Source organism: Elgaria multicarinata, chromosome 2 (genome assembly GCF_023053635.1).
Source record: "Elgaria multicarinata webbii isolate HBS135686 ecotype San Diego chromosome 2, rElgMul1.1.pri, whole genome shotgun sequence".
Classification (NCBI taxonomy): Eukaryota; Metazoa; Chordata; class Lepidosauria; order Squamata; family Anguidae; genus Elgaria; species Elgaria multicarinata.
In genome coordinates this window covers 42,483,183-42,507,745 of record NC_086172.1, presented here as the reverse complement: position 1 = coordinate 42,507,745, position 24,563 = coordinate 42,483,183, and the positions used below count along the sequence as shown (strand labels likewise).

Genomic DNA, 24,563 nt, shown 5'->3' with positions numbered 1-24,563 from the left:
TGTAGGAATTTGAGAAGCTGCTGTGGGTGCCACCACAAAATGGCTCTAATGGTGGATGTGGTTAGTCACATAATGGCTGCCGTGGGTGCCTAGCTAGTCAAAAGTAAGCTAAAGAGGTAGTGGAGTGTGTGTAGGGGGGAAATAGCAAAGCTACAGGCTGGAAGGAGGGGGAAATAGCAAAGGGAGAGAGGAGAGAGAAAGAGAAAGGCTAGAAGTTAGAAAGGGAGAAGACATTTTTGAAGTTTTTTCTTAAAACAATTCTTTTGAAGGGGTTAGGGAAGGGAGAATTCTGCAAGTGCCATTGGAGGTCCCTGTGGGCGCCTGTTGGGGACCCCTGGAATATAATATTGATGTTCCCATAATGCTGAGGGTGCAACTACAACTCCCATGATCCCTCCCCACTCGCTATGCTGGCTAGAGCTGATGGGAGTTGTTGGCTAAAACATCTGGAGGGCCACAAGTTTTCCATCCCTGCGATACAGCAATATAACACTGAGGAGCGGTTAAGATATTGTATTGCTACTGTAGACAAACAGTGCCATCTACAGATTCTTTCAGGTACGAAATGGAATTTAGTCAATGGATTCATGGTTCAAATAATATGTATGTAAGTAAATATGCTTTAAAAAAGAAGAAGCAAACCATCTTGTGTTGATTTTTCAGTTGATCTGAGCAAAGAAAGCAAGGAAGACCAATGGATGGGAGTAACTGTCCAAAGTCAAGGGCCCGGTGGAAAAGTAGTGGTAAGTTTACAAGGAGTCACCAGCTTGTAAACATTTTATTAGACTTCTTGGTATTTCCCCCTACAGTTGTAGTGATATTTTAATGAAGAAAAAACACAAGGAAAGGTGTAACGCCTGCCGTAGGCGCAGAGAAATATATAACCTAGTTTTGATGTTCACACTGTGCTGGTGTTGATGCTGTCAATAACTAGAAAAGCATCTGCAATATTTAGGGTTCCTAGCTACTCAGCCATAAGCCTCCACTGAGTCAATGGGACTTACTCCCAGGTAAGTGGGTATAGCATTGCAGCCTAATTATTTTTTTTTAGAGGGTGCAATTCTATGCACGGTTAGACAGAAAAAAGTCTACAGCTCCCAGCATCTTTCAGCCAGCCATGCTGGCTGGGGAATGCTGGGAGATGTAGGACTGTCACTGTCCAAAAATGCATAGGATTGTGCCTTTAATCTCTTAGCACTCATTTAACTGCAATCCTGTGCATATGTACCTGATAAAAAATAGTGACATTTATTGCCAAGGTAAAGTTGTGTGCTGTCACAGTTGCATGATTTTTACTCAGGATATAGACCTGGTTCCCAGCTACTCAGCCATATATTTATCCAGAGCCATGGGCCTGCCCTCTTCCTGCTTGCTTAGCATCAGACCCTTCAGGTGTTTATTGCTCCCTGCTGTCCTGACCAGCAAAAGCCCGTGGGCCAAAGGTGGCAACAGGAACAGGAAGTTCCTTCCATCTGCTGCAGTAACAGAAGTTCTGCTCCCTGCGAAATAAGTGCATTTCTTTTGGGTGCTTGGTAATGAATCTAGCTTGTACATCAAGATCTGAGGCCTTGCTCCAGGTGCCACTGTCCAATAAGGTGTGGAGGGCAGCCACTTAGTCTCGGGTGGGCAACTTGTGGCCCTCCAGATGTTTTGGCCTACAATTCCCATCTTCCCTCACCTTTGGCTATGCTGGCTGTTGGAAGTTGTAGGCCAAAACTTCTGGAGGGCCACACGTTGCCTAAACCATGCACTAAACACAGGACCTTTTCAGTAGTGGCCCTGAAATGCCCTTCTTCATTCTTTTAGGTATTTGGCCAAAACAGAGGTATTTCAGAAGTATTTTGGTTGATCGGTTCGCTTAGAAGTTGTTATTTTTTGCACTGTTGCCCCCATGATTTGTTTTGTGGCTGATTTGGGGAGTTTGGGGATGTGTGTGTAATTTTATATTGGATCTGCTTTTATGTATTGCATTACGTAAGCTGATCACCTCATGAAGAAAAGTGGTATATAAGCTACTAGAATAAATAATAAAATGTTACAAGCCTTGCTGCCCAATCCTTTTGTCCCTGCCCCTGCAGAAAGTCCTACTGAATTTGGTGGGTTTTACTCTTGAGTAAGGGTGCAGATGAACATTAATATCTTTTTCAGGTACCATTAGCCTGATTACATGGTTCTTCTTCGTGGTCTCTGTGCATCACACACTATGGGCTTCTGTGCCTATAGTGTGTAAATGCACAGATGACCACTAGAAGAACTACGGTTCCAGGTAAGCAACCTGCATTTTTGTTTTGGTTAAAGCAGTGGACCATTGTGGGCTTCCATGCATAGATGAATATAACTAAAACCAGCCATGGCCGTTTTTCATTTCCTTTGCAGAGGAGGTGACAAACTCTTCCGGTTTGTGTTTTGCTTATCTGTGGGAGTTTTTTTTTTTTGTACCTTACAGACCTGTGCACATCGCTACGAGAAAAGGCAATTCACAAACACTGATATGGAAACCCGAGATATCATTGGAAATTGTTATGTCCTGAGCCAGGACCTCACCATCAACGAGGAGGATAACATGGATGGTGCACAGTGGAGTTTTTGTGACGGCCGGATGAGAGGCCACGCGAAGTTTGGCTCATGCCAGCAAGGCGTCGCTGCCACTTTCACCAGAGACTATCATTATATTGTATTTGGGGCACCGGGGACCTATCACTGGAAAGGTATGGCTTGGTTTTTCCCTGCGCTCCTCTTGTGCATTTTCAGATTAAGAGCAAAATCCAATCGTGCCCTTGTGCTGGTGGAAACTACAGGAAGATACCACATCTTCCAGCAGACGCAACCCAGCTGAACCTCGCGTTTCTGGAATGGGACTCCACTTATCTGTCCTGTTCCAGAAATTCTAGTTTCAGGTAGCATCCAGAGTTGCTGTAAGAAACTATCATTCCCGCCACTAGCACAACCTAATGGGCTCTGGTAGATTAGCAACACTGAATATACTACCCCAATGTATTCAGTTTCCTACAAAAGACTCTAACCAATATCAGAACCAGTTCTGTGCTTTGCAAACTCTTTAGCTGTACAAATGCTGCCTCTTATGCACTTCTCCAAAAAGTTTAGGGAGTCCACAAACCATGGGCGTATCTGTTTTCCATGCTCTGGAACTGGCGCTTTAGCTAAATTGTGAGAATAAAAGGGCTGATGCTGGGTCTGGCCAAGTTCTCCTTCTTCTACACTCAATCCAGTAGTAGCCAGACTGATGCCCCAGGGAACCAGAACACTGCTTGCTTCCAGGGTATGAAAAACCCAGGTATATCGCCCCTGAACATGGAGGCTGGACATGTGGGAAACAGGACTTGAAAGAAGGAAGCAGACTGCTGCAAGGCTTTCTGTGTTATGGGATGGGATGCCTCTGCTCATCTCTAGTTCCAGTCTCCCTAGTCTGGATGCAGAGTGCTAGGGCAGAGGTGGGGGGCCTTAGGACAGGGGGCCAAATCCAGCCCTTCTGGGGTCCCAATCTGGCCTTCTGGGCCCCACCAGATGGCCCTGCCACCTTCCTCTGGTGCCACCCCAGTTTTCCCCAAACATCAGTTATTTTGTGGGTTCCCAGTTTCAGTTCAGTTTTTCCCCCATTGTAAAAGGTTGAAATGCCTCCCCTAAGGCTGACTTACTGGCAGTAAGAGCTTTAAGCTACAATAGGCTGGTATGTTTTGTTTTTTGACCCTGCCCAATTTGTCTTTGACCCTTCCCAGCACTGGAAGGCAGCCCCTGAGAGCTTCCCTGAAATTGAATCTGGGCCTTGGGATAAAAGAGGTTCCCCACCCCTGTACTAAGGGATCAGCATAGGTGATGCTCCTGGCTATGTGGGGAAGGGGCCTATGGAACTTAATCAGAGCCCCCATTACACCAGCAAATATATGAACTTGTCCTTATAAGAAGAAACCAGAAGGAGCCCATCAATTGGGGTTCAAATGCTGTGGAAGATTAGGCAAGAAGAAATGCTAGATATATGTAGAAATAGCCTAGGTTATTGTTCAATATTTGTAGCCAGGGAAATATCCATTGACCTCTTTGGGAAGGAAAAAACCATGCTCGAGATGGGTACTAATCAAGTTGGACTGCAAATTAAATTAAAGAGCCAAGGGATTTTCCTCAGCTTATTTATGATGAAAAGCTGCAAAACATGTGTGTGTCCACCCCCCACCCCCTGCTGCTATTCTTTCCTTATTCAAGAAAGCGTTGTTTTTCTTGCTGCACTCTGTTTTTCCAACAACTGTGGAATTCTGTTCTCCTCTGACCTTTCATCCCTGTGATAAATGCTTGCAGTGTACACCGTGGCCTGGCACATGAACCATGCAAATTCTCTGAGCCTTGGTGCAAGGTTTCCTTGAGAGAAACCCCACCCACCCCTTCCCCATACTGGATTTTGTCAAGAAAATTTGACCATCCTGATACGGTATTTCAAATTGAGTGATCACTTGGCTTTAATTTCAAGTATTTATTGCCACGGCACTTGGTTTTTAAGAGGGCTCCTTTATGTCCTGGGGAAATCACATGTGTTTTGTGAGGGTGTCTTGTTTGCTTGTTAGAGTGAGTAGAAGTGAGTTGTTGCAGATAGTGGAGAGCTAGTTCTTCAGGGATTTTAAAACGATGAACATTTGCAAATGTTATGATGCTAGAGTTTGGGGGGGGGAAGCTTTATTAAAGGCTAAAACCTATGCATGTTTACACAGGAAAAAGGCCTGCCAGCATAGGGCTTTTTCTGTTTAAACATGTATAGAATTGTGCTGTGAGTTTACAAATACAAGTATACACTGAAGAGCAACGATGGTGCTCTTGTTGTTATGAAATGCCATCTCTTATTCACATACTTATGCAAGCAATGACTCGATTTCCCCCCTTCTCTTCTCCTTCTGTTTTATCCAGAGCTGGGTAATTAATGTATGGCCCTCCAGATATTTGGGCCTACAACTCCCATGAACCCTCGCCACTCGCTATGCTGGCTAGAGCCGATGAGAGTTGTTGGCTAAAACATCTGGAGGGCCACAAGTTGCTCACCCCTGGTTTTATCCATCCCTTTGCCCTGTTTTCTGCTTTATTTACCTTACAGTTTAGTTCAGAGAATTCATAATATTAATTTGGGAATTAGAATATGCACAGTTCATTTCTGAGTCTTTCTTGTTGACAGCAGTACCTAAGGCTGTCCAAGTTATTTTGGCATCTGAGGCAGAAAATTCCACAAACGCCTCTCAATAGGAGTGAAATACCCATAAGAATAAATTAATAAGTAACAATTTGGTGCCCTTTAATGACACCCCAAATCAGCTACCCAAGGCAACCACCTCACTCTGCCTCGTAGTAGGACTGATCCTGTAACATTATGTCCTGACTGAATTACAGCACAAAAATGAATCATCATATTAGATTGGGATGCGGGACCTCTGGCCTGTGGGCCTAATCTAGCCCAAGGGGCAACCCAACCCAGGCTGTGCCACCTCTTGGGGTTCCTCCAGAGGATGGGCCTTAGGGTCCATTGCCTTGGAGAAATCCCCTCAGAGCACAGTGATGCCACTGCCTGCTTGCTCACTGGCTCCCCACTGTCAAGCAAGCAAGTGGCACCATTGGGCTACACCAGGCGTTCATTGCAGGATTGTATCGTAGTCGTCACTAATGGGCCACATGACGTTCACCTGCTCCCACAGTGATCTCAGCTCCACCCTTCATTTTTGCTGGAATTTCCGTGACTGCTTTTGTCATGGTTTTTCCGCCTCTGTCACGTCCATTGCGAAGAACGTGTGCAGTGTAAAACCCCACCCCCTTGCAAGGTCATTGCTGTTCACAGTGAGTTCCAGGCTCAGCGAACAGCCAATCAGCTGTGAGAGACGTGTGCATGGATATTGGCATGTTTTACCGCCAAGTGTATATATATTTTATATTACAAACATATCTCTGTGCAGGAGTGCATATTCGACGAAGTGAGATAGGGCAGAGGGAGATGACTGGGGAGGGAGGGGAAATCACCTACAACTAAGCACTTCATGTCCCATCCCATGTTATTCAGGAGGGGCCCCTGCCCCTTCAGAGATCCTGGGTGGTCATGCAGCAGGCTACAGGCTACAGAGGGAAGGAGTAGACCTCTCAGAATCCAAAGCAATGTGTCGTATCCCCCCTCCCCCGGGTTAAGTCTGAGTTGGAGGAGGGGAATGGCTTTGTGATTGCCGCCACGGTCAACTAGTCAGCATTCTGCATAGCCAGCTTCTCCTTGAAACAGAAGTTACCCATTGTTCCTGGGCTCAGTTCCCTTTGAAGGCTTGTTCTTCTTTCCCTCAAAGGAGTGATTGTGGGATCCACAGACGGCACTCAGACCCTCAAGGTTTGCTCATGTACCTTAGGCCTGAGAGAGTGCCGGGCTGCAACCTGCGAGCTCATTTTCAAAATCCTCTATCTGGTCTTCTCAAGGTTCTCTGTGTTCTTCCTTACAGCTCTAACCTCTCTGCCTCCGTACCTGACTGCTTGTCTCCCTTCCTGGCCCTTTGCCATCCCCTACCCAGACAGGATAATCCAGACTCTGCAGACTCCAACTATCCGAAGTAGAATGAGTTACGGGCACGAGTCTAAGTGGCGTGCTTTACGACCAACACAATATGTAGTCAATTATTCACGGCGTGTATGCATTGCCCTGATCATACATTTCAGCACCTTTCATGGCATCATGAAACTTTCAAACCAAGTCCAGAATTCCCTCCCTTCTCCACAAAATTATACCATGGTTGTGTTTTCTTTCTTTCTTTTATTCTTTAAGAGCTGCTGTTTTATTTAATTTCCCTCCCCTGCCTTTGTCATTCATCGCACATTTGCTTTTGTGTTCTTTGTGTTTTTGCCATCTCATTCTTCCAGGAGTGGTTCGTGCAGAGCAAAGGAATCAAACCTTTCTTGAAAGGGATATCTTTGTGGATGATGGCCCTTATGAAGTGGGTGGTGAGAGAAGCCAAGATGAGAACCTAGTTCCTGTTCCAGCCAACAGTTATTTAGGTAGGATTACGCTCTTCAGAGGAACTCCAGAAAATCGCTATCTAAATATGGAGCAATAGCTTAAAGTGCTGCTGGAATGTAATTCACTTATGAACCTCCTCTTGCATTAATGCCAAGAGTTAGTCATTCAAGCCCTCTTCCTCCTCCATTTTTATGGCTCATTTGAAGTGTAAAACGGTACTCTGGGGTAGGCCCTAAGAGCTGCTAATGTGATGACATATTTGAGAGCACCGTCAAGGACCAACACGTTCTGAGACCATGATTATAATCGCTCCCCCTCGCACACGGTAAGTACGGGACGAGGTTCAGGCGCCTGAAGTCACGTGACCTCAAGCACAGAGCATCAAAAAGTCTGTGGTATTCTTTGCCACTGAAACAGGCCTGTGACGGCTGAGAGGGGCTTTCCCAATGGAAGCATCAAAATTGTGCTCCCAAATGGCTGGCTAGCTCCCGAGGTTGCTTTGCAAGGCTTGAATGGCTGTTTTGAAAGATGGGAATGGCTGGCCTGCGTTTAGATGGAGTGAAACTCCCGAATGGTGAGTGATCAAAGTAGTTCCCTCTCTTGATGCAAGCAACCAAGAGGGCAAACAGCATCCTGCAACTCAGGGGCCTCCTCCAATAAGGGGACTTAGGGATTCTGAAGAATTGAATTGTGACCGTTCCATAAGGCAGCGTTGGGGGACTTCCAGCTCATGGCCCCAATCTCAGGCTGAAAGAAGTTCAGCACCTCTGTATTAAAGGCTAGGAGTGCTAACACCTTTCCTTCATCCCTGCTCTCTTGCCTGGCAGCAGGGCATGCCTGGCTGCTCAAGGCCATTGGGCCAAAGGGCAGGAACGGAGGAACCTTTTTGTCCAACTCCCGTTTGCAAATTCCCCGCTCTGGGTCTTGGAGAGAGGATCGCTTCTCTTGCCCTGCTGCTTTTCTGCTCGCTGCATCATTGGGTTACTGCCACAGTCCCAACACTGGCAACCTTCCTGCAAGGGGGGACGGATGGGCTCCTGGCTCCAATTTTGAGAATGTATTGTTGCAATTGTTAAGGGTTATATTTTGCTGCTACTCCTCGAGCCCCTAAAATCTGATGGTAAGCCTGGTAAAAACTTGGAAGTGTTATTTATTTGTTACCCGCCTCCACCTCTGGATTACCTGGCTTGGATTGTACAGGAAACTGCCTGGGATTTGGTTGTAGGTGACACACAAGACAATGTTGCAGGGAAGGCGGTATGGGGTGGAATTTACATAAAGAACCAAATGAGTTTGTTTCCTTTATCTGAGATGGGTTTATGGATGCAAATACTCCAAGGAACTATGCCTCCAAACAACGCTCTGGAATAGCAATCCCCCCAATGACGGTCATCATGTGGTTGCTTTTTTCAGGCTTTCCCCGGGTCTAGTGATCTGTGTAGTTAAATGATCAGGTAGGAATTACTGAGCCACTGTGACTCATAAATTGATGCCATCATTGCAGCAACTTTACACCAACACTTCAGGCAGATTTGTCTGTGTGTGTGTGTGTGCATGTGTGCGCAAGCTGAGAATTGCCTTTAGAGTGATATTTACTTGAAGTGGCAACAGAAGATGTGCGAGTTACACTGTTTCCAGGCATTCTAAAATGGTTTCTGATTTGCTGAATTAAATATGGCAATGACACTTTGTGATGTTTGCTAATGATAAAGCTTTGTTATGAAACTCCTGTATTTACATTCCTGAATCTGTTATCTGTAGACTTTTCATTTTGATTAATAAGATGTAGTGGCACAGTGACTTGGTACACATAGCGTGACAGCCCGCTTAGGGGTGTATAGGCATTGTCACATCGTGCCAGGTGGCACCTTTTTTTCATTGGCACTCATGGGTGCTCACCTTAATGTGGGTTGTCATGTTGTACAAACCCAGGGGGCAAGGGCTGTTTGAGGATTAGACAACCCTAAAATAACCCACGAGACAACAACCCACAGCAAGCTGGGCGTCCAGCACAGTGCAACAGCCCACACTGATAAATTAACCTACAGTAGGCTATCATGTTGTGTGAACCAGGCCAGTGTGTCTCTTGTACTAGCCTGTAAAAGCTTCTGCTGTACTTCAGGTTACGCCCGAGATTCTGTGTTACGGTCTCTGCTTAACTTGTCCTTCTTTCTTTCCTGCATCTTCTTCTTCCACTCACATTTACAGGTCTTCTTTTTATGACAAGTGTGTCTTATGCTAACCCTGATCTGTTTGTGTACAAAACACTGCCTCCCAATGTCAGAGTAGACACAACCACCGATCTGATGATGAATAGCTATCTAGGTTTGTGACCTCTGAAGTGATGGCCCCTTGTCACTTCCTTCATCACAGAGGTGGGGAACCTCAGCCCTGGGATCCCAGTCCGCCCCTGCAGAGTTCCCCAGATGGCCATCCCCCCTTTCCCCAACTACTGATCATGAGGTGGCTTCTTGAGTTCTGAGCAGTTCCCTCCCCCTTTCTCCTAATGCCTCTCCTAAGGCTTAGTTACTGTCAGTAAGAGCTTTAAACTACAAAATGCTGGGTTTGTTTTTTTGGGAGGCGGGGGTATTTTTGGCTCCACTCCTTTTCCTTTGCCCACTGCTAGAATGCAGCCCCTGTGAGCTTCTCCAAAATTGAATCTGGTCTTCAGGCTAAAAGAGGTTCCCCATCCCTGATGTATGACATTTCAGACTTTGACCTCATCATTTCATTTCCATTTCGAGTCAAGGCATGTTCACAGAAGTTCAGATGAGATGAGAGGACTTAGGAAAGAGGACAATGGTTTTTGGTGAAGAAGCATTGGAACTTGAGCTCTCCAGCTGCACACTTGGGCCAGATCTATGGCAAGCAGGATAGAACACTTTGAAGGTGGTTTGAAAACAGCATATGGGATGTGTTATGGGCCTCATAGCTGTCAGTGCACTTCAATGCCATTATAAAGCAGTAGTGTAGATCCTGCCTTGGTTAGGGCCCAGTGCGCCTGTGCCTGAGGTACCTTTCCTCCTCAACACCTCCCCCCTAACAAATACATTGATAGAGGGGAGATGACTGGGTGACTGCAGCAGCATTAAAGGGAGAGTACTTAAGCTGGGAATGTTTGAAAATCCCAGTCTGTCAACACCACCATCTTACCTGAACTTCTGGTCTCACAATGTTTTTCTCCTTTTGACAATTAGAATGGCAGTGGTGAAGTAACCATAGGGTGTTATGGGTTGGGGTGGGGGCAATGCTTTCTTCCTAGCTTGTCATGTCTATTCCCTCAGAATTGGAAACCGCTCTTTCTAAAATAAATAAACATTGGGATTTGTAGCACCAGTTCACCTCAACTACTCCTGTAACGAAGCCCATTTAAATGGAAGGGGGAACTATGTGTTATGCACAATGTGGGATTGTCACTGAAAAGCTTATTCCTGCGCAAAGTTCTCCCCCATTATGTGGTGTATTACTCTACCCTGTAATGCACAGATCATGCCTGGTGCTTGCTCCATTCCTTTGATCGCCACCGGCTGTGATGTGGAAATGCCTGATTAATATCATCGCATGGTATCAGGGATAGTGGAGAAGGGGAGAGAATTCGGCCTCTTTTGGCTGCAGCTATAATGGGTTTGCCTCTCCTTTTGGGCTACCTTTAAATTTCCGGTGCATAACCACAGGAGAAAGACACCTGATGCAAGCCTGGTCAGCAAATACTCTGCTGGCAAGGGCTGTTTAGCATTCATTTCCCTCATGTGCCCATCTTGCTCCAAACATTGGATCCTCTCCACCACGTTAGACAGAATTGGGGCAGACGCATGTCTAAACAAATGCATCTGTTGCCATCAAGTGTACTTTGAGTCTTCGTGGTGAGATGACCAGGAGAATGATTGGGAGTCATAAACCCTTCCTGATCTTCTGCAAATCCTCCAATGATAGACCAATAGACTATAACCGAATGTCTGCCCACCCCAGCCCTAGGCTGTCCAGGTGCTGGAACAGCTGACTTGTCTCCTTTGAACTTAGCACATAGAACTTAGCGCTAAGAGAGAAACGCCAGTCCCACCTCCTTTTAGCCATTACTATCAATATTAGTATTATTTTCATTTCTATGCTGCCCAATAGCCAAAGCTCTCTGGGCTGTTCACAACAATTAAAACCCCTAAAATACAACGTGGTAAAAATGTGATATAAAATCTTTAACATGCAGAAAAGCCCAACAATTTAAAACAGTTAAAAAGAATGAACAACAACATACCAGGACTTGATAAAACAACTGGAATGAAAAGCCCTGTTGTCTGCCGGCAAATGCATGGGAGTTGAGGAAAGTCTTAACTCGGCACTGAAACTATGACATTGTTGGTGCCAGACGGATGTCTCTGAGGAAAGCATTCCATAATGGGGGTGGGGGGCACCACCGAGAAGGCCACCCTCCCTTATTGTCATCTTCCGAACATCCCTTAGAAGAGGCACTTGGAGAAGGGGCTCAGATGTTGATCATAGTCTGTGGGTAGCTTCACCCTGGGAGAGGCGCTCCAATGAGCATTGTGATCCCAAGCCATGAAAAGGCTTTATAGGTCAAAACCAACACCTTGATTTTGTACGGAAGCGTACAAGCAGCCAGGGCAAGAGGGCTGCAACTTACATACCAAAACCACTCTGGGCCAATTAGAGCTGGGCTAATCATTAATGATATTTCTTTTAAGTCAGAATACATTAACATTTAAATTGAGAATCCCAGGAACGACAGGATTAAACAAAAGAAAGGAAACACAGACACGGACCAGTTAGGAGTGACTACTTTGCAATATCAGGGGCCAAAGATAATCACATGTGCATAACATGTAGTTCTGTCCAGAATGTTAAATGTATTGTTAATTAAGGGTTTTGCTACTCCTTTTTTTAATGGACACAGGGGACTATTATTTTCTTTTATGCATTCTTTATGGACTTTTCCAGGGTAACGCTGATGATTTCACCACTGCTTCTTTTGTAAGTCTCAGTTCATTGTGTGCTGTGCCTGTGCGAAACCTATAGAATTGAATGTAGAAGTACAGGGGCAGTGCTGGGGTGTGTCTGTCACCCACTAAGTCATGAAATACCACGTGACGTGCATGGCAACGCATGCCATCGTTGTGAAATGTGAAGAGCATGATTCATTTTTCATGAGGTGCTAACATTAGTTTAACATTATGGGTGTGCTATGTTAAAGTGGTACAAAGCAAGACATAAAATGCATGCAATTTTGTTTTTTGTTTTTTTTAAATAATAACAATGTTTGTAGTAGGCATAATATATTAAGTGATTAATCGATGTATCTGATCATCTGTTTCAAGTTGTCATTGGTGGGGAGACCTGTGGGATCTGTATGCGACCTGTGACATCTCTGACATTTCAACATCCTCTCTGGATCCACACTTTCAAAAGTTGTTTCCTTCGTAGTGTGTGTGAATAGATGGATGGTGGGTTGGTGGGTGGGTGCGTTACACACACACACACACACACACACACACACACACACAGAGAGAGAGAGAGAAAATGGATGAATGAATGGGGCATGTGGAGTCTGCATGTCTGGATGGATGAATTGGGTGAATGTGAGTGAGTATGTGTGTGTGTGTGTGTGTGAGAGAGAGAGAGAGAGAGAGAAAAGCACCTTCTCTCTCTCTCAATCATCACCACCCTACACTTGTACTCTCTTAAGAATCTTAAAAAAGATTCTTTTAACATTTGCCTGCTTACATGTGGGGCAAAAGTGAGGAAAGGGATGTGCATGTCTGCCTCCCGCCTCTCCGTAATGTTCTTCATGCCCGGCAGCTGAATGCTCTTACAGAGTCCCTTGAAGACCTTTGCCTTCAATGTGTGAAGATCTAACTGGCAGGAGTGTGGGGAAGCTCAGGGCGGGGCTTATGCATCCACGTCCTCATTTTTGCCCCACACATGACCAGATGAGCACCTGCAAAGGGGTAAAAAGAAGCAGTGCTATACAATGCTACACAGTCATGTTGTATTTTGTAGTTTTAATTTTTGTGAACCGCCCAGAGAGCTTCCGCTGTTGGGTGGTATAAAAATGAAATAAATGATCAAGAGAGACTTTGGGCCGTTCAGACAACACGCTAAGCCATGGTTAGGCCACTAACCCTTTTGTGACAAATGGTTAGTGAGCATGTTTAAACTGTGGTTATGTAACCACCATGGTTAGGAATGGTTCACACGGCACGCTAAGCCATAGTGTTTCGCTCAAAATACTTAACCACCATAGCTTAGCGGGTCGTCTGAACAGGGTCAGTGCAATGAGTTCCCTCCCTCCCTCTCTCTCACACACAAACACACTCAGAGAGACAGTGTGGGGTGGGCATAGGTCTCCTGGCTTACTACCTCTGAGGGAAAGCAGCCTTTGACATAAAAGGCACTCCCCACTCCTGATAATATGCTTCTTTGTGACTTTAGTGTCTGACAAGAGCACATGAGTTTGTACTTTAACATATGTGAAGGTCATATCAGCAGGTTTTCCTTAAGTTGTACCCACTGTATAACATTTTGTAAATAATGGGGTTTAAAGTCTTATGAGTATGCCTACGGTATTTTTGACCACCGCTTTAACATAGTAATCATTAGAAAGCCTTTCTAGGGAACAATGCAAAGCTGTCAAGTGTACATTGTTATGTTGTGTTGCAGGTTTTTCTCTGGACTCTGGAAAAGGTATCGTTTCTCAGGAAAATATCACTTTTGTTTCTGGAGCCCCGAGAGCAAACCATAGCGGAGCCGTTGTGCTCTTGAAAAAAGTTGGTGGCATTCAGATGGAACTGGCCCTCGTGCATAAGTTTGAAGGCGAAGGGCTGGCCTCTTCGTTCGGCTATGATGTGGCAGTTGTGGACCTCAACAGTGATGGGTGAGGTTTTCCTCATAAGATCCTACTTCTAGTTCCTCCTCTGTGGTGTAGTGTGGTTGCCTCTTTTGCAAAGTGGGACAAATAACGTGGTTTCTCATTAGTTTCGGGATCTCAAAAACAGCACATGATGACAACAACATAAAACACTATACTAGAGTGGCCAGGTGCCCTACTTTACAGAGGAAAGTCCCCTATTTTGTACATCTGGCAGAGGATAGTCCTCTATTTGAATACGTTCTCTATTTGATGGGCTGTCTAGTCCAAGTCCAGTTTAAAGATTAAGAACTATCAGGAGGAAGAGCAAGGGCCTGGAATTTACCCACCAAGAATTAGCACCTGGACTGCAGACTATTGAAATAATAGACATTATTTCTAAATTTGCACCTATGAATATAAATTGTATATACAAATGTTATACAAATTAGTGTCCTCTTTCGTGCAGCAATTCCTCTTTTTTGGCATGTGTAAATGGCCACCCTACACTATAACATTGTCTGAAGCAAAGCAACCTGCCAATTTGCGTAATACTTAACTGAATGGTTGTTAAATGTTTTTACTCTCTCCCCTTCCCTGCTCATCAAATTTAAGTGGTTGGAGTAAGTTTTATTGCAAAGATTAGGTGAACTATACAAAATTAAGCTAAATTAATACTTTTCAGAAAATTCTGAAACATTGCAAAGATCCTAACTTGGGGAGGTGACCTTTTTGGGCTTGTGGGCAGATTTGGCCACTTGAGAAGCTGTCCTGGACACCATCAGAAAATGGCTGCAAATGGAGGCATGGCTTACCAGGCAGAAGTGGCAAGAATCCCTTTTTCTGGGTGGCTGGATACACTGCAGAGGAAAGCACCACCCTGCAGCTGCCCGCCATCTGACTTTCCTAAGAATGTCTCTGAGCCCCACATGTGGCCCAAGGGCATTAATGAGAAAGGAAGATGGCACCCTCACTTTGCTTGGAAATGATCCCAGCTGCCAGTAAGGAAATTAGTTATTTATTAATTTTGTTAAATGGGAAGGCTAGGGAAAGTTGCGAGGCACCAAGAAAAGTGTCCAAGGGTGCACTTATGCTCATTGCCTTCCCCTGACCTAAATGAACCAACACCTCTTCTTATTTCTAGTGGGCTTGGATTTGGGAGAACTGGGTTCATGCTACACCTTGGTCATCTACTCTGATCAAGTCTGACTTAACAGCCTCGCCGTGTAATCTTGCACATGTTTATTCGGAAGCCTATCTGATTGTGTTCAGTAGGGCTTACTCACTCATAAATGTATTTAGACTTATGGTTTTTGTTCATTAGCCAAAAGGAATGGAACAGGAATGTCTAGCTTTGCAGGATTGTGAGAATAAACACCACAGGACTATTCTGAAGGATTATAGTAGCCTTTCCCAAACCTGGGGTATGTTGGACTACAAATCCCATCATCCCATGCCTGCAAGTTCAGTAGCCATGCTAGCTGGGGTTTAAGGGACTTGTTGTCCAACACATCTGGAAGTCATCAGGTTGGGAAAGGCTGTATAATAGAAGTGATTAGGTTAAAAAAAAAAGGCTGGTTATTTATCTTTGGACCTCTTGAAAAGGATCCTTAAATGGGATTTAATAGCTGCTTTTTTGGTGTGTGTGTGTGTGTGTGTGTTTGTGTGTGTGTCATATTGCACTCTGCATTGTACTGAGCTTGTAATCATTCAGGCCTGCTTCTTTCACGTGCTTCTCACCGTCCCCTTCAAATTAAATGTATTTTCCTTTTGCTTTTCTCAGATGGCAAGATATTGTTGTTGGAGCTCCACAGTTTTTTGACAGAAATGGAGAAATTGGTGGCGCTGTGTACATTTACATTAATCAGGGAGGCCGGTGGGAAGGAGTAAATCCCATTCGGCTCACTGGACCAGCGAACTCCATGTTTGGAATTGCAGTTGAACATATTGGGGATGTTAACCAAGATGGCTTTCCAGGTAAGAAGGAATGAAATCTGCCTACAGTGTGTTCACTATTACTGAAAGGGGACATTTGATGACTTTGTGTGGATTTTTCCACATTCACAATTGCTGAATATACCCATAAACTAAATCTTGATTCCAATAAATTGTGTTTTTCATTTATTATTTGTGCATTTACTATTCTATTTGTTCCCCACTTTTTCTTTTTAAAGTGCTCTAGGCAGCTAACAGCATGTGAAGAATGTAGTGCAATAAAATAAAATGTTTTTCATGTCATGATCTCTATGAGAAACTTAGGTTTATCAAAACAAAATTTGCACCTGGCAAAGCGTGCTTTTTGTGTATGGGCATAATGTCACATTGTGGAGTTTGATTGTTGCAGCTTCAGATTTCATTTCATTTCATGGGTTACATTTCTATACCTCCCAACAGCCAAAACTCTCTGGGCATTTTACAAAGATTAAAATCCTAAAAATGCAAAATATAAAACCAATGTACAAAAATATAGCAATTTTAAAACAATAGTAAATTCCAGGACTCATTAAAAACCTTATCATACCTGGGAGTAGAGAAAACTCACCCTGGTGTCGAAAAGATGACAATGTTGGTGCCATTCTTCTACCATTGTTTCGCTCTCTGCCCATGCTTGTGCAAACTCCCATTTGCAATGCCTTATTTGAACAGTTCATGTAGCTTTTAAGAATGGTAGGATCACACTGAATGTTCTGTGTTCTTTTCTTTTTTAAAAACAAAAAATGCACGACAGATATTGCTGTGGGGGCACCGTACGATGGAGATTTTGGCAAAGTGTATATATACCATGGCGCCAAGAATGGAATAAATACAATACCAGCACAGGTAGTACGAGTTTATTGTGTCCACTTCTATTTATCCTGGAACTCGTGTATTCCTTGGGTTCTCCGCTTCCCCTGATCGGTTGCCTTCTCCTTTCTCTTGGCTACCAGCACCTACCGGCCTCTTACTTGCCTTTGTAGGCTGCTTTCAGCGCTGACTAATGTTGCATCCTCTTCCTGCTCTGGTGAATCACCTAGTCAGCACTTCATGGGGACAGGGTTGAATCCTGATGGCTATGCGCTACCTCAATATCCAACGCAGGAAGCCTATATACACCAGTTTCTGGAGAACATGGGTGGGAGGGTACTGTGGCACCTGTACCCTGCTTTTGTTTCCTGATCGAAAGCTGGTTGGCCACTGTGTGAACAGAGTGCTGACTAGATGGACCCTCGGTCTGATCCAGCAGGGTTCTTATGTTCTTGGTGCTATAATTGTGTGCTGTTTGGTAGCATATTCTTCTGGGCTGCCTAACCCATTATGGTTCCTCTCTGGCTTTCTTTAGCTGCAGCTCTTCTGTCCCGTCTTCCTTGTCACTGTACCTGATTGTCTCCCTGTTCTTACTCACGGATGGATGGATAAAGCCTCTAATGGTGTAATCTAATGCTGTGTGGCTTAACAACTTGAATCCTCTTGTGTCTGGTTTTTAGATTCTTGATGGTGAGGCAAATAAAGTTGCATCCTTTGGATATTCTATTGCCGGAAATATGGATCTTGATAGAAACACCTACCCTGACATCGCTGTTGGGTCCCTCTCAGATTTTGTATCTGTTTACAGGTGTGTGGTGTCCTATGGTCTAACTGTCTGCATGGGTAATGTGGGTGTAGGTGTGTCAAGGTTCTTGAGGCATGTTAGGAGGTAATCTCTGGAACAGCATGGGCAGACTTCAGGCTTGTGGGATCTACTTTGTTTTTTGACCAGAACCCCAAGTTCCACCACTCAGAACCAAGTGGCAAAAGAATTGGATTGGGGCAGAGACAGATGCAAATTGGTGGTTTAGGGGGTGGAGCCATTTACCTACTACGCTTTGTAAGCCACTGGTATGGCCCACATATAGAAGTACAAAATTTACATCTAAATTATTACAATTCCAAGATTCTAAAAGCCTAATAATTTGACAGGAATTGGGGAGGCCTCTTGGTTGTTGTGATTGTTGAGTAATTGGGAGTCAGAAACCCTTGGCGATCTATTGCAATGGGGTATCCAGCCTCTTTCAGCCTGAGGCTCTCGGGGACTGCATTCCAGTGGTGGGTGGGGCCAAAGAGGGAAGGGGTGGGACCAAAGGCAAAATGGGTGGGGCCAAAATACCAGCCTGTTTTAGCTTAAAGCTCTTCATGCTGGGAACTAAGCCTTAGAAGAGGCCTTTCAAGCTTTTAGAAGGGGGGGACTGCAGAAAAGCTGAGAAGCCACCAAACCATTGGTGGTTGTGGGAAGGGGTGGGGCCAGGGAAAGAATCAGAGGGCCAGCTCTAGAACACTTGCAGAGAGATGATTCTGCTACTTCTCCCTCCCTCTCTCTCTCATGCATCCCCCCCTGCTAATACTTCGGCCGGGCTGGTCACAGCTGAGTCTCTGTGCATGCAAATGATGCACAGGGGCAGGGGGGTACGGGCATCGGTTTTCCTAGGGATAAAGAAACCCTGGGTTCTTCCTGTGGTCCCGGGACGAGCCCAAGGGTGCCTGTCCTGGCTTCTTCCCTCTTCCCCATGAGTAGCGGGGGTCATCAGAGGGAAGGAGCCGGGCCGGGGGCAGTCCACGGACATTGGGGGTGGGGTGGGGAGCAGGGTCGGGACTTCTTCTTTTTTAATGTACGTTTTGCTGGAGCGCAAGTGCACTCTAGCTCCTATTGCTTTTTTAAAAATAATGGCGGACGCAACGTCCTTCTTCACTTCTAGAGCTTTGTGCGGCCATCTGAATGCAGGGTGATGATCCCGGGAGCCGGAAATCCCGGGTTCGCCTCCCCTGCGTCCCTCTACACCCTTAGATGTAGAAAGGGCCTTAGCCATATGGTGAGGGAGAGGACAACATCCATCTCCCCAGGGAAGTGAACTTAATGGATATAAACTAAGCTATGTCCTCATTTTCCTTGCTTGTCAGGCATATTATGCTTTTGGACAAAGCATTTCCCTTGAAATAAAAAGAAAGCTGTTGTGAAAAGGGAATTCTGGTGTACTTTTGCTTGGAAGACCTGGTGTTGCTCTTACTATTTACTAGCATAATACATTTGCCTTTCATCGAGTTTCATTCATTTTCATGTCTGTTTCTCCCCCCCTACCCTTCACCTCAAACATACAAGATCAAAGCCTGTGATAAACATTAAGAAAACCCTTGAGATAATTCCGGACCGAATCGATCTCAACAAAAGGAATTGTCAGGAGCGCAGTGGGATATGGTAAGCCCCCGAACTTTTCATCTTGTACCCAGTTTTCGCACACTCTCATGCATTTCCTGTGTGGAAACGTCAATTCTATGGTGAGCTGGTGAATGGCAGGGGAGGTTCCGATTTCAGCCTGCGAATACTATATCTCTTGGCTCCAGTGGTGTTGGAATGAAAGCAGTGTCGCTTCTTCCCACGTTGCCTGGGTAATGTGAGAAGCATGGGAATCCATGCCGCAAGCTTTTAGGGAGCCCTTGGGCAAAATGCCCTCCGTTAGGCCCAGTGCCAGGTCCAAGCTTGGAGGGCCTTTAGGTAAAACACCCTCAGTGGACCCCTTCTCACCTCCTCACCACTGTTGTCACCAGCGGCTATTGCTCCTCCGCTTTCTCATCATTGCTCCCCTTCACTTGGTCGACAAGGAGAGAGCCAGGGAGCAATTAGGCAGTGGCGTCTCCTCCTCCTCCTCTTCAGCACTTCCAAGAGGCCGATGAACAAGCAGGTTGTCATGGTGAAGAGGAGGAGCAAGTCCAGGGGGCTCCTGGAAGTGGGCCCCTTCTTGGATATGGGCCATCGGCAGGGTCCCACCATGCCTACTCTTGAAACATTACTTTGCTTCTATCCCCCCATCACTAGGGATGCTTGACAATTTTGTTTGGTTTGTATTTGTAGGCAAACTAGCCTCATTGTCCCTCCGCTCCCCAGTTGGGCTCATCTCCTCCTGTTGCCCACTCACTTACCTTCTGTCTTGGGTACAGTCCACACAGCTGCCGCATCTGTGCAGTTGTGTGTTGGAGAGCAAAGGAAGTGGAGGCTGCTATTCCACCTCCTTGCCCTTGTCACTGCCGACATGCTTAGAGGGGGCAGGTAAACCAGCAGCGATAGCAAGCAGCAGCAGGGCCAGGGGGCTTCATGGAGTAGCAGTGCCCCCTTGAGGGGTGAGGGCCTTGTCAAGTGCCCAACCATGCCTATGCTATGGCTCCTTCACATGCCAGTGTTGAAACACAGTTTCCTGACGGGTGATGCTGGCAGGCTGGAAGAACCACAGTGGGCCTATTCAGGCAACACGCTAAGCCACGGTTAGGCCACTAATCCTTTTGCAGCAAATGGTTAGTGAGCGTGTTTAAACTGTAGTTATGTAGCCACTGTGGTTAGGAACGGTTCACACGACACACTAAGTCATAGTTCACATGACGCCCTAAGCCATAATGTTTAGTTCAAAATGCTTAACCACAGTGGCTTAGTGTGTTGTCTGAACAGGTCAGTGTAGGGCTTCTCATGTTGCCTCCTCAGAATGTTAAGAGCTGAACTGACCTCCTAAAAGCCAGAGCTGAATGGGTCTGGTCAACCTCTCTAGAGGTGGAGTTCCCTGAGGAAGATGCCACCACTGCGTGGTATCAGGAGTGATGCAGCTCCCATGCTAATAAGGTAATGCAGGTACTACACCTTAGATGTCACCAAGTACTTGGCTTTCGAGGGTGGGCCCAGAAGCATTCTGTTTTCCGCTTGAGTTTCCAGCAGCTCTTAATGAATGAGACATCTGCCACATTGAGATCTCTTTTTAAAGACACTTCTACTCTCTTGAATTTTGACAGCATGGACAATATAGATGTTACAGCATGTTTTGAATATACAGCTAATCCCAGTGACTTCAGTGCTCCAATAAGTAAGTTGCTACAATAATACTTGCATACCGCTACGTGTGTGTGTGTGTGTGTGTGTGTGGTTAATTTCAGAAAAATCCATTTTCTCATTGTGGGGTGTTTTTTTGTTTTTTTTTTGTGGGTTTGTGTCTATCATATGGATACACACAGTGAGTGGTGTGTTTCCGGAGGCAGGCTAAAACTTTTCTGTTCCAGCTGGCCTTTGGGAGGTAGTCTGGACCTCTGTTTATGCATTGTTTATATATTGGATTTTTGAAAATATATATTCATATTTTAAATGTTTTTAAATGTTTTAATATTGTAGCATGTTTAATTATTTTTTAATTTTCATATATCTCGATCTCTTTTAACTGTACATGTTTTAATTTGTAAAGCCACCTTGAGTCCCAATATTGGGGAAAAGACGAGATATAAATAAATATAATAATAACAACAACAATAATAATGTTTAAATGGACTTCTTGGCTACATTGGTGCGAACAGGCTAATTGCCTGAATCAGTGTACTATTTATGGAGATCTGTCAAAATCACAAGAATTGCCTTCAATAAAAGTTGGTTGTCGATGGATTTGTGAAAATCACAGTACCTCTTTGCACATGATACCTGCAAGTAAATAGTATTGCTGGCTATATCACTTCATTTCTGCAAAATAAAATATTTGGACTATATAATATTCCCTGCATTATGTACCTAACGGACTAATGAGGCAGCTTGTGCTACAGTCAGACGCTTCCGATTGTGCTGAGCTGAATCGCACGGCTCCACCAACCGTGACATTACGCGAGCATGGTCAACCGCTGAGCCAGCACAAATGTTTGTTTGTTCCTTATTTATTCCAATATATATCTTGCCGCGTGCTTTTTTAAAAAGCCTCTTGGCAGTCAAGAACAATTAAAAGTCGACAATGAAATGTCACTTGTTGAACAAGATTAGTTAAAAATAAACAACATAAATTACCCTTGTGCAGCAGCAGTTGGTAATAAAATAATTTAAGTATGTCTTGGATCAAATTTGTGCCTCTGCAGAAATATTAAGATCTGAACTGACTTCCTAAAAGCCAGAGCGGAGTGAGCCCCCTCAGCCTCTGTAGTTGTGGAATTCCCTGAGGAAGATGCCAGCACTGAGGAGGCCCTTCCTTTTAGGCCTGGCAACCTAGCATCAGAATGCTGGTGACTGGAGTCTTCAGTCTTCTCCAAGGACTGAAGCCTACAGATAGGTTCATTTGGGAGGAGGATGGATCAGAGCTATTTGGCACTTTATAGGTGAAAACCAGCACTTTGAATTGTGCCTGGAAAATAAACAGGAGCCCGGTGTAGCTCTTCCAACATAGGTGTTAAGAACATAAGAAGAACCATGCTGGATCAGACCAAGTCCAGCATTCTGTTCACTCAGTGGCCAAACAGGATTGTGTGTGCCTTTTAATCAACTCCCACCAATATTCTGGCTGTGGCATTCTAAGCCATTACGTTTCCGGACAGTCTTCAAAAGCAGGCCCGTGTAAAGTGGGGTAAACCAACAGTCTCCTTAAAAGGAAACTGTGTTCCAGAGCAGGAGCCATGTTAAATCTGTCCGTCTTCAGGGCGCTGAGGTGCTCTTTCTCTTTGATGGCGTTTGCTTATGTTTTTGGGAGGTGGGAAAGGGGTTCCTTTTTCAAATAACAATGTCCCTTAGACACTTCAGATAGAAACACAAAGGACTCTGAGGATAGAGGAAGTTTCAGAGTCCTCTGTCTGTCCTAAGCCCTGCCAGCAAGAATGGCAGTGGCTTTCTTAATCCCTGAGCCCATCTAGCTTCTGGAGGGAGGTGGCTGAGAAGCCTTTGAATCCAGTGGATCCACAGCCTCTTCTGTCCCCTCCTTGCCTACTGGCATGTCCCCATTCCTCCCTATCCATCCTCTTCCCAAGGTTAGCGCTCAGGAGAGCGAGCAGCCACAGAGCTTTCTGTTGTGGCTGGAAGGCCTGGGGGTAGATGGGAAGGTGGAAATTCCTGGTCGGATTTTCCTCCTCTATGGTCATAACTCTGTCTTTGGCCTTGGAGGAGGAAACCCTCAGTATCCTATTGCCTAGGGGCCATAAGATTGCTCTTTTAATTGTAAACCTCCTGATACCTCTGAAGTACTTGAGTTTGTCAATTATGAAGTCCCAGGCCATAGTCCGAAGGCACATGAAGCAGCCACCTTGCTGAAGCTAAGCAGGTCTGGGGCTGGTCAGTGCTTGCAGGGGAGACCACCTGGGAATCGCCTGAGGCCACCTTGAGATCCATAATGGAAGAAAGGCAGAATATAAATGTAATTAAAAAATCATAATGTTCCTGAAAAACCAGTTTGCAACACTGTGCTGAGCTACAGTGATGGGTATACCCTGTGCTATGCACTTATGCATCAGGTCTTAAGATTCATGCCTTATTGGGGAAGGGTGCAGGGGATGTACAGAAATGACTGGTTAATGTACAACATCTGTGGATACTATATTATTTCCAGGAACATTTGAGCATTCTCCCTCCCAATCCCCTTTTCTTTTGTGTCATGTTTTTTAGATTGTAAGCCTGTGGGCAGGGACTGTCAAGAAATATTTTGTAAGCCGCTATGAGAGCCTTTTTTGGCTGAATGGCGGATAAAAATGCTAAAATAAATGAACAAATAAAATAAACCAAGAGCATCAAAGAAAACATAAAATTTACCGGTTGACAAGTGTCTGGTTTCATCCCCTCCCTTGTTTTCTTTCTAGAGCTAGCACGGTGAGAGTGCCACCTTCATGGTGCAACATGTCTTACCTTCTAATTTCTGAGGGTTTTGTCTCTCTCTCTCTCTCTCTCTCTCTCCCCAACCCCTTCCCAGTTCTGAGCTACACATTTGAAGTGGAAAGTAAGAGGAAGCAAAAAGGTTTGCCTTCTAGGGTGCAATTTCCCAAACCTCCCACTGGTCAGCCTACCGGAACAGTGACTCTCACAGGACAGAACAGGAAAGAGTGTGTGAGCACCAAACTTTCCCTGCAGGTATGCCGAGCACAAAGGCACACATGCTGCTTTAGCCTTGTCCGGATTAACGTGTGGATGGCCAAACTGGCTCATGGGACACAAATGAGAACCAGTGTGGTAAGAGCAGGAGTGCAGAACCTCAGGCCTGTGGGACAAATGTGTTCCAGGGTCGCCCTCCAGGGCTCCTCAGATGGCCAGCCCCCTTCCTCTATTCCATCCCCTTTCCTGTGACCACCAATTGTGTGGTTCCCCGTGTGTGTGTGTGTGTGTGTGTGTGTATTCCAGTTTTTCCTCTATTCTCAAAGGTTGAAATGCCTCTCCTGAGGCTTAGTTACTGGCAGTAAGGGCTTTAAGGTAAAATAGGCTAGTATTTTTGGTGTTTTCGACCCCAGGCCTTTTGGCTTCGACCCCACTTACCACACTGGAATATGGCTCTGAGGCGGAATTCAGCCCTCAGGCTCAAAGGGCCCATGGCTCAGTGGCAGAGCACCTGCTTTGCATGTAGAGGGCCCCAGGTTCGATTCCCGGCATCTCCAAGGAAGGCAGGAAAAACTCCAGCCTGACACCCTGGGGAGCCACTGCCAGTCAGTGTCAACAATACTGGGCCAGATGGACCAAGGGTCTGACTCAGTTTGAGCAGTTTCCCCTACCTCCTTCCCCCAACCACCAATCACATTGGTAGTTTCTCAGCTCTAGTGCAGGTTCCTCCCCAATTCTAGAAGGTTAAAATGTCTCTCCTAAGGGTTAGTTACTGGCAGTAATAGCATTAAGTGAAAATATGCTGGTGTTTTTGACCGCACCCCTTTTGCACCACTCACCACTGGAAAGCGCCCCCCCCCCCCAACAGCTTCTATGCTTTATTTGGGGGCACACAGCACATTCAGACTCTAGATTGC

The 24,563-nt window shown here is 45.4% G+C and overlaps 1 protein-coding gene across 3 annotated transcripts in view; it reads left to right on the top strand.

Moving 5' to 3' along the window:
• Window positions 1-24,563, top strand: part of ITGA6 (integrin subunit alpha 6) — a 68,700-nt gene that overhangs the window by 24,210 nt on the left and 19,927 nt on the right. For 2 of the 3 annotated variants that reach the window (XM_063116390.1, XM_063116389.1), the window contains exons 3-12: window positions 664-743; window positions 2,447-2,708; window positions 6,883-7,017; window positions 13,652-13,865; window positions 15,622-15,815; window positions 16,567-16,658; window positions 17,303-17,430; window positions 18,949-19,044; window positions 20,622-20,692; window positions 23,528-23,685. In XM_063116390.1, coding sequence (XP_062972460.1) covers window positions 664-743; window positions 2,447-2,708; window positions 6,883-7,017; window positions 13,652-13,865; window positions 15,622-15,815; window positions 16,567-16,658; window positions 17,303-17,430; window positions 18,949-19,044; window positions 20,622-20,692; window positions 23,528-23,685 — 1,430 coding nt within the window. Of the gene's footprint in view, window positions 1-663; window positions 744-2,446; window positions 2,709-6,882; window positions 7,018-9,187; window positions 9,305-13,651; window positions 13,866-15,621; window positions 15,816-16,566; window positions 16,659-17,302; window positions 17,431-18,948; window positions 19,045-20,621; window positions 20,693-23,527; window positions 23,686-24,563 lie in introns of all 3 variants that reach the window. The other variant, XM_063116391.1, reaches the window with a different exon arrangement.